This window comes from Poecilia formosa, unplaced genomic scaffold (genome assembly GCF_000485575.1).
Source record: "Poecilia formosa unplaced genomic scaffold, Poecilia_formosa-5.1.2 Scaffold345, whole genome shotgun sequence".
Lineage (NCBI taxonomy): Eukaryota > Metazoa > Chordata > Actinopteri > Cyprinodontiformes > Poeciliidae > Poecilia > Poecilia formosa.
Window position 1 is genome coordinate 1 of NW_006800284.1, and position 9,958 is coordinate 9,958.

The 9,958-nt window shown below is 33.3% G+C and overlaps 1 protein-coding gene across 1 annotated transcript in view; it reads right to left on the reverse strand.

Annotated features, from left to right (window-relative positions):
* Window positions 1–98: 98 nt before the first annotated feature.
* LOC103153298 (uncharacterized) overlaps window positions 99–9,958 on the reverse strand; it is a 40,682-nt gene continuing 30,822 nt past the window's right edge. The window contains exon 5 of the mRNA XM_016661842.1: window positions 99–1,101. Within this exon, the coding sequence (XP_016517328.1) occupies window positions 940–1,101 (162 nt within the window). The 3' untranslated portion in view covers window positions 99–939. The remainder of the gene's footprint in view (window positions 1,102–9,958) is intronic.

Below are 9,958 nucleotides of genomic sequence, written 5' to 3' on the forward strand. Positions count from 1 at the left end.
TGTTTTATTAAAACACTTAACTGCTTCTAAAAAACAACCAAATATTTGCCATAGAAACTAGACCAAAAATGCTTTGTGAGATGTTGTATTTTTGCAGTGTAGAGCAGTAAAACCAGCTGACCAATTGTGCTGAAGCTCCAGTTTGGTTGCTAGGTAATGGCGAAGCATGACCTACCAATCAGGAGGTTTGTGAAACCGCTCATTTTCCAGTCACCAAAAAGCTAATCGGGTGATTTTATTAAAACACTTAACTGCTTCTAAAAAACATACTAGGACCCAAATGGAAGAATAAAAACATCCAAAATGTGAATTTTACATAAAAGATCCCATTTAAAGCATCGAGTTTGACAAAAATAAATCAGAAGCAATCTACGAGGAGTCAAAGCATTGCACGTCTCCCTCTCTCTGCACTCTTCCTCTGGAGGAAATGTCTGCCTAACTGCTGGCTCAGATGGATCGAGGGGAATTGGCAAAGTGCTATGTACCTCAGAAGTGCTAATAAGGGCCATAGAGGAGAAAGAGGGAGGAAAAAAGACCCAACCGAACTTAGAGGCTGCACACTGAAAGCCAGTAAAATCACTTCAAAGAAAGCGAGGCACTAGATTGCCATGTGCCCTTGAGCTGAGAATCAGACTCCGACTTCTCCCCGCCCCGAGGAAGCTCATTGATTTCTGTATAATCACTATAAAACACCCAGTGGCTTAGAGTTAATTCCTCTATCTGCTGTGGCACCTTGAAGCACAAATATCCAGGATGCAGCAGAAATACAGTGGCGACGACTTGAAGCATCAATAGTGAGAGGGAGGAAGCAGATTTTTGAAGAGTTGTTATTTCTGCTTCCAAAAAAATCACTGACTAAGCAAAGAAAACGCAGATATGTCCCCTCCCAAAAATATGCAGTAGGTGGGTTTTTAATTCGTGGCGAAGCTGGAAAATGTTTCATTCAGAAAACTCAAATCTGCGGAAATCAGTTCCTGGGAGGCGCTTACTCACGTTGTCCTCTCTGAGCTTGTTGATGGTGATCTTTGCCTCCATGAGGTGATTGTTGAGAACAATGATTTCCCGGCTGAGCGCTCGCTTTTCCTCCTCGTGGTGCTGAGACTGCAGCGCCAGAGAAAGGACGGACGGAGCACAGCAGAGGAGAAATCAGAGACAAAAGCAGAAAAAACAGGAATGAGTCAGTAGATTGTAGATGAAAGTTTGAGAGATTTAAAGGAAAGAGTTGAGATAATGAAAACAATGACGGCGAAGTCGATAAAAATGATAAGAGGGCAAGAAAAGAAAGCATAACATCAGACTGAGAGTGACGATTTCAGCACGTCTTAATGAAAAGAAGATTACACTTAGCAGAGGCTACATCATGTCAGAAATGGGAGAGAAAATAACAAAACACTTAATGCAGGAGACGCAGAGCGAAAAGAAATATATTTATTAAAGATTCAAAACTGGGAAGCGATTTTTACAACTGTGTTTTAGGGCAAACGTTGACAAAAAAAGAAGTGCCAAAAAGTTATACATTTTCTTGAAAATTGTCTTCAAAAAAATTCCAACATTTGAAATTCAGAACTTTTCACTTTTTTTGCAAAAAATTTCTGATATTTATCTAAATTATTTTCTGTCAAATTTCCTTGTTTTTTTTGTTTTGTTTTGTTTTTTTTTTTTTTTAAAGAAAATGTCTAAGATTACTCTCAAACTTTCTGAAATTTTTGGCAGAAATTTCCTACTTTTTATGATTTGCACGTTTCATAAAGAAAGAGAGTTTTCATTTTCTTTTGGGTTCAGTTGAATAAATTTATTTTCAGTAAAATGAACAGGATTTGGGTCACTTTCTTTCAAAACGCTTCCTATGTTTAGCTAACTTTAATAAAGAATAAAAGCTGATTTTACTGAAAATCAAAGTTGTTTTTTCAGTAAACGTTTCTTGGTTATAAAATCTCAAATAGTTTTTGTTGTACTTTACATTTTCCTTTGTAAAAAAATTATGCTGGTAATAATTTTTACCCTAATTACAAATTAAAAGTCTAAATTTGTATAATTTTTGAATTGCTGTTGGGGACCACACAAAATCAGCCAAAGGGCCACAAATGGCCCTCGGGCCGCACTTTGGACAACCCTGGAGTAGATTATAGGTGAAAGATGCACAGAGTTAAAGGAAAGAGTTGAGATAATGTAAACAATGACACCAAATCATGTAAAAGACGATAAGACAGCAAGAAAAATGAGAAGAAGAAAGAGTCTGAAAGTGACGTTTCCAGCACGACTTAATTAAAAGAAGATTACATTTGGCAGAGCTCAAATCGCATCAATTACTCTGGGAGAACAAGAACAAGACGCAGAGGGAGTAGGCGGAAATAAAACCAGGAAGAGAAAATGATAAATGAAACACTTACTGGGTTTTCAGCCATTAGTTTTACTAACAGCAGAGATTAACGGCAGCAATCTAAAAAAAACTGATCATTACAATTATTTTGCATCTGAAACTCATTGAAACACGGAAATAAAGCGTTTTTTCTTTCTAAAGTTTTAACTTTTTGGTACATTTTATTATAAAACATTATTATTTACATACTAACAGCCAGTTAAGTTTTCAGTTCAGTTGGATTAAGTGTTTCATAATTTGCTATAAATAAACTACAAGACGAAACTAACTTAAAAATAACTTTTTAGTAAGATATAGGAGTTTGTTTCAAGTAAAAAAATAATTTAAAAAATGAATTAAAATTGAGGAAAAAGTTCTAGTTATAAGTGAAATAATCTGCCAGTTTTTTCCTAATTTATAAATGCAAGTCATTTATAAGTTAAAATATATTACAGATTATTTCACTTATAACTAGAACTTTTTCCTCAATTTTAATTATTTTTTTAAATTAATTTAAGAAAAAAAAATACTTTTTAAAAAATTAATAAAAAAAATTACTCATTACTGCGCTGTACTTTTTACTTTTACTTGAGTAATTTTATTATGAAGTATTTCTACTCTTACATGAGTAGAAATATGTTGACAGAGTGCCACTTTTGTAAAAAAAAATCTACCCTCCTTTAGTGTTGTTTGTAGCTGTAAACAACTTGTTAGCATCCAGTAACTTATTTAGTATCAAGTCATGAAACGTTAGCATTAGCATTAGCATGCTCCACCTGCTGAAGGTTCAATATTTACTCTGCTTTTACCTCTGTTTAGTCGACGCCTGCTGCTGAGGGAAATGTCTGTTTAGCTGCTAATTGTGGCGGTTTGCTGCCAACCATTTCTTTGTGCAGCACCACTGCTCCTCACAGCTTCATCCGTTTTATTGAGCTAAACTGTGATTCAGAGGATTTGGACGGATTAAACCAGAGGTGTCCACAGAGCGGCCAACTGCAACTCAGAAATGAAACAAATTTTGGCCCAATTAGATGCAGATGGAGACTTTTAATTTATAATCAGAGTAAAAATTCTGTAATTTTTTTACACAGGAAAAAGTAAAGTACAACAAAAAGTATTTGTGTTTTTATAACCAAGTTTTATGTTTTTATAACCAATGAAGAGACTTTTACTGAAAAGCCGACTCTGCAGCTCCCAAATCAGATTTTATTCTTTGTTAAACTTGACTATACATAGAGAACATTTTGAAACAAAATGACCCAAATCCTGTTCTTGTAACTGAAAATAAATTTATTCAGTCGAGCCCAAAAGAAACTGAAAACTGGACGTCTGTTTTAATGCAGCAAACATGAAAACTTAAAGTAGTAACAAGTAGTAAATATCTTCCAAGAAAAAAAACAAACTTTGAGAGTATTCTCAGAAATGTTCTTGAAAAAATAAGGAAACATGGTAGAAAAACAAATAAATTTTTAGATTATCAGACATTTTCTACAAAAAACATGAACATCTCTGAAATTCAAATGTTTTTTTGTAAAATTTCCAAGTTTTCTAGAAAATTTATGAGATTAATCACAAAATTCAGTAATAGTAAATTACTTCCAAAAACCAGAAATTTTTCAGAGAAATCTCAGACATTTTCTATAAAAAAACAAGGAAATTTTGCCAAAAAAAAATCAAAATTTTAGTCTAATAGAAATTTAGTAAACAATTTTGAATTTCAAATGTCGAAATTTTATTTTCAAATTTTTTTCTAGACAATTTCTTAGATTAATCACAGAGTTTCTGATTTATTGGTGGAAATTTAGTCTTTTATTTAATCTTCAAAGGCTCTAATATGCCGTCGTAAAAAATCCCTTCAAAATTCTGGATCTACAATAAATATCAGACAATTTTATTTGCTTGATTTTAGTTTTTTCCTGTTTTTTCATTAATACTAAGGAATTATTGACCTAAAACAAGCTCCCATCATCTTAAAAAGTTAGCTTTGTCTTATTTGAAATGTACTAATACATTTGCACTGGATTCTAGATGAAAATACTTGGTAATATTTGTATTTTTTGCAGTGCGTCCCCTGGATGAGTGAGAATCTTCATAAATGGTTCTTTGTTTTCTTTGACATTTCATTAGATGGCTCTTACCTGCATAATCCCTCTAAATCCTTCAAAATTCTGCATCCTAACTTATTCTCTCTGCTCTTCTAATCACTGCAAAGGTGATTTGAAGAGAGACAGAAATAATCCCAGCGGCTGAAGGTCAAACTTGAAGGTCAGACAAGCGCAGGTTATTATTACATCAGTGTGGGACGCCTACTTAACGATGGATCCTGTCTTGATTTAATAAATTCAATCAAATTAGGATTTATGATTAGATGTATTTTTTGTGGAGCAAATCTGTGCTGGCACATGTAGGGATCCAGCTTCCCTGTATGGAATGCCTGAAATGCCAAAAAAGTTCATGTTAGAAATAAACAAAAAACAAATTACTGCGAAGGTTTTCTATTGGATGTCGGTCTGGGGACTGAGATTTCTATGGAAGATGGTTGGTTTTATGTTTGGTGAGCCGTTTGTTTGTTGGTTTGGTTATGTTTTTTAGATCATTAACCTGCAAAAGCCCCAAACAATGACTCATTTTTAGTTTTCTGGTGGATTTTTGTTTTTAAATCTTTGGAAAATAAAACAATGCTACAAAAAAACATATGCTTCACCACAGTTAGTAGAGGGTTAATAGGGGAGCCATGTTGAGATGACTTCCTGAAGGCAGAGTTTCAGAAAGAGCAAGAGTTTCTTAAACAGACAGACGCATAATTAGAAAGTCATATTTAAAGGTAAAATAGTTACTTAAATGTGCAACAAAATGGAATTATGTGCCTGAAAAATACATGATACTCCACCGTTAAGTATATATTTGAATGTATCGTGTTGAAAAAGTGACAATCCTACTGTGCATAATGACAGAGAAACAGCATGCTGACTCCAGGGAGGAACAAAGGACAATCTTAGCAGGCTTAAAATTATGAATATTATCTTGTAGTGTATTGTGTGATGGGTGAGGGTTTGTTTAAATATCTCTTCCTGCAACATGTAATCACCAAAACATCCTTATCAGTTGGCTTCAAACATGAAAGACGACGCAATCTAGGAAAATGAATATGCAAATCTGGACAAGCAATTGACCCAGTGGGTGAAAAGGGATTTGTTTAGTCAATACATGTCGCTTTAACGAATCAAAGCCTCGCTTCTTTCTTTTGATTGTAACTCCATGCAATTACATTGAAACAGTGGATTAAAATCTTTACATAACCAACTTGAAAACTTTGTTTTAATGGCGGATTGGACAGATTGTTGACATAACAGGACAAAAAAAAAAAAGAAGTTTGTTTTCTAAGATACCTTCAATTGTTTCACTTATTCTGCAGCAGATTCTGCCTCCTCACTGGGCAATAAATGAAGCCTGAGTCCCAAGAGGGGCAATTACAGAGCAAGCTGGTTCAGAGAGGAGAGCAGAATTCGCTACTCCATTTTAAACACGCTCTTATTTTAGAGGAAAAAGGAACAAAGCAGATTTCTGACCTTGTTAAAGAGGATTTTCAAATCAAAACACCAACAATACCCTGGAGTGGCCTGGAGAAACCAGATTTGCAAACAGCAGCAAGGAGAACAAAAGCTCGAGTCAACGGACAAGATGAAGGAGGAGGAAGAAAAACGTGTAATATAGAACACATTTATGTAGCATCGGATTTTACTGAAAAAACTTGGCATTTAGACTCAGCTCCCAAGAAATGCACTGCAAAAACAGGAAATCTTAGTATTCTTAGTCTAGTTAAATATAATTACACTATAGTGTAATTATATTTTCACAATTAAAATGAAACAAATATAACTTACAAGTAACTTTTCAGCAAGTTATGTTAGCTTGTTTTAAGTCAATAATCCCTTGATAGTGATGAAAAGGCTCTGGCAGATTATTTAATTTATATTATAAGAAAAATGTCTTGTTATAAGTGAAATAATCTGCCAATGGAACAAGAATTTTTTCAGCAATTTTAAGGAATTATTTACTTAAAACAAGCTGAAAAGTTATTTGTAAGTTAGTTTGTCTTATCTCAAGTATGCTAAAATATTTTTAATAGACCAAAAATACTTTTATTGATGATGGCTGTTGAATAGTAAATCAACAACAAAGCAAAACAGTGAAAAAATGGCAGCCAACCAAACATGCTGGAGCTCCACTTGGGTTGCTAGGTAACAGGCTGGGCTCGGCTGGGGTTGCTAGGAAACGGCGCAGTGCCCTTGGAATATGACTCAATATGTTACATTTAAAATTCTTTGGTCAGATTTTCTGTTTTTTTCCACATTATTTTTCTTTTTGTAAAATCTGTTGTTCTGATGAGCTGTGCTAGCGCATCTGGATAGCTACATCTATTGGATAACAAATGTTTGTTTCTGCAGTGAAATTGCACAATTTTATATTGTCAGTGGAAATGCAGCTATACTAAAAAAAAATCCAAAATATGTTTCTTCACCTTTTCTTTTCTTGTGAATGGACAAGTTAGTAAATGTATTTTCATTCTATATTGCTTTGGTTTTTCTTAATCAGAATGGTTGCAACACTTCTTTTTAGCAAATACTAAAGCTTTTACCATTTTTCCAACATGTTCTGTGTCTTTAGCTACCCATTTATGCCCTTAAATTTAATTAGGCTCACCCCAAACACTTCCAAACCTTCCCAGTGGGAGCGTTTGACTCCCTGCGCTGTTTATGTAAAGTAAGTTTGCTGACGCTGGGAGGATTGCTCCCCTTTGCTCCTCATCAGCCAAACGTTTGCTGAAAAAACCTGCCAAGCATTTAAGGCAGAAAGAGGAAAAGCGTCTTCGGTTGCCAGCATCAGAATCTGCCATGTTTAGCAGTAAATCAAACTGATGATTCTTTTACACGAACTTCATTCTGTCATTTCTCCAAACTCTGCACAGAGGTGTAATTTTAATCTTTATGGATGCAGACTTCTACGTCATTTGTGTTGAATAAACTGAAGTTCTGATTGTGATTATAACCTGTTGTTCTGCAGCCATGTTTTACAACTTTTTATGGCAATTACAATCAAAACAGGCTTCAATTCCCTCCAAACTCATAAGAAAAGTGTCATTTTAACTAAATGAAGTTGGTTTTAGAGAAAATTGCAAACATGCATGTAGCAGCAGGAGAGTACTATGTTACTTTCAAACTTTAAATCTGTTTTCAGTGCAGAAGGTTTGTGTCTCAGTGCAATAAAATTTGTAAAAAAAACAAAAATAATAAAAAAAACAAAGATAATTTTGGATCAAATATTTTTTTTTGCTTCAATAAACTAGTAATCCATTTGATACTGATTAATCTGATTTAACTTGTAAAAATATGTAATCAGACAGACAACATATAAAAATTATAATTTATATATAATATTAAGGGCAAGTTTTGTCTTAAAAAATAAAAAGAACAGTGACGTGACATCAAAACAAATTCAGACAGGAGAAACGTGTCTTTTGCGCATAAACCTTTTGAAACCAAAACCAACTGTAGGTAATTACATCTTTTATAAATATTTCACAATAAATTCATCATTAAAATAAACTTTTTTACAAAATGCGTCAGACTTGTTCACTTTTTTTCAAACATAATTTAGTATTTTAGTATAAAAATAAAGTATCTGATTTTTTTTTGTTGTCTTAAAAAGTTTAGGTAATTTTTAAAAAGCGTTTATAAGTTCTGCATTCCTGTAAAGTTTTATGCATTATTCTGTCACCAAGTCATGGATTTCACAATGTTAGTTTTTTTTATTGATTTCTGTAAAAGCTCAGTCACCATGGTTTGCTCACATTTTGACCAACACTGCGACAGATTGCGATAAATAAGAGAAAAAAACAATTTTCAGCCTGCACAGATCCAACATGGTATTAAGTATAAATTGTTTTTTCAGATGAAGCCTTTATTTTTCATATTTCCTTGTTTATACAGTCTGTGTTTTTATTTTTATATTTTCTTAAGTGAAAGCTGAATATATTTTGGACACAGCAGATAAAAACGCAACCAGAATGTAAATTTATTCATGCATAAACAGTGTCTGAAAAGAGAAGCTCCAAATTTCTAAATGTTACAACAAATCACCAAGCATTACTAAAACTGGATTTCTTTTTAAGCGTGGTGATTATTTGAAGAAATGCTAATTTATGCATTTTACTCACATCCCAATCAAAGCTGGGATGATTTTCTCAGAGTTGTTGCTGCAGACATTTTGTCACTTCTTCTCATTTCTCACTTTGCTCTTTATGAATAAAATTTATTCTTTGCTATTATTTTCAATTGATCTCCACAGTTCTGACCCATCAGATCTTTTGATAAAATGTCGGATTTGATTCAGTTTCTGGTGATGTCTTTCAAAAACGGCGCATGTTCCTAACCTTAAAATGTCATTGCATGATATGACATCAAAAGAAATGACAAACCCAGTGAGGCCTGACTTTAAAAAATAAAAATAAATCTCACAGGCTACTGTCTCCTGGTATGAAGGACTTCAGCTCAGAACATAATCTGTTTGAAAAGTCAAAATCATCTTCACATCAGCAGAACACAATGATCCATGAGTGTTGTGATAAAAAAATGAAAGGGAAATTATGTAAGCTTTCAGTCTACTCATATAAAACAAAGCAATACATATTACACAGCTGCACTTTGAGACACATAATTAGAAATGGCAGCTTCTGTACTGAAAAAATGTAAGAAAAGCAACAAAATCCATAAAAAAGCTTTCCAACTTTAATGTGACATATTTTCTACAAAAACAAATATTTTGTATAAATGCATTAAATATTTTTACCCATTTATTTGGTTTCACAGATTATTTTTTAAAATTAAAAAAGTACCAAAAGCCCTTCAATGTTAAAGTGAAAACTGATTTATCTAAAAATAAAAAAAGACTAAATATTAATGAATAAATACCATATTAAATAAGTGAAGGTAAAATGAATGCAGTAAGATATATAGAAATCTAAGAGAATATTTTGTTTCTAGCGTCCAGTTGGAACTAAATGGCTTGAAAACAACAAAGTGGAAGTTCTGGAGTGACCTAGTTAAAGCCTAGACCTCAATCTGGTAAATTGCATAATTTTTTACCTAAATTAATTATTTTGTGGAAATCAGTTTTCAGTTTCTCATTACAGTTTTCTCTTTCCTTTTTGTTCTTACACATTTAATTTTCATACAAGACCAGTGACTGCTTGCTGACAATGACTACCATTGTTTTTTTTTCTGTTAAGTTATCAATATTACACGCTAAATCTTAAATGTAGGCCTGATAATATATAAGAAAAAGGGACGCAGTGCTTTGCGAAAACTAGCAACATCAGGAAAAACTTTTAACTAAGAAAAAATGCAAAGGAGAGGAAAGCAGGACTTATGCTAGCTACGACAACCATAACATGTAGATGTGATGAGAAATTCAGTGTTTCGGTTCAGTTAAAAAATGAAAACAGGCGACCTAACACCAACTCTGACCGATCATCAGTAGAACTGGCTAATCAACCTCCGCTGTTAGCTTAGCTACTAGCAGCGGTAGCTAAGCTAACAG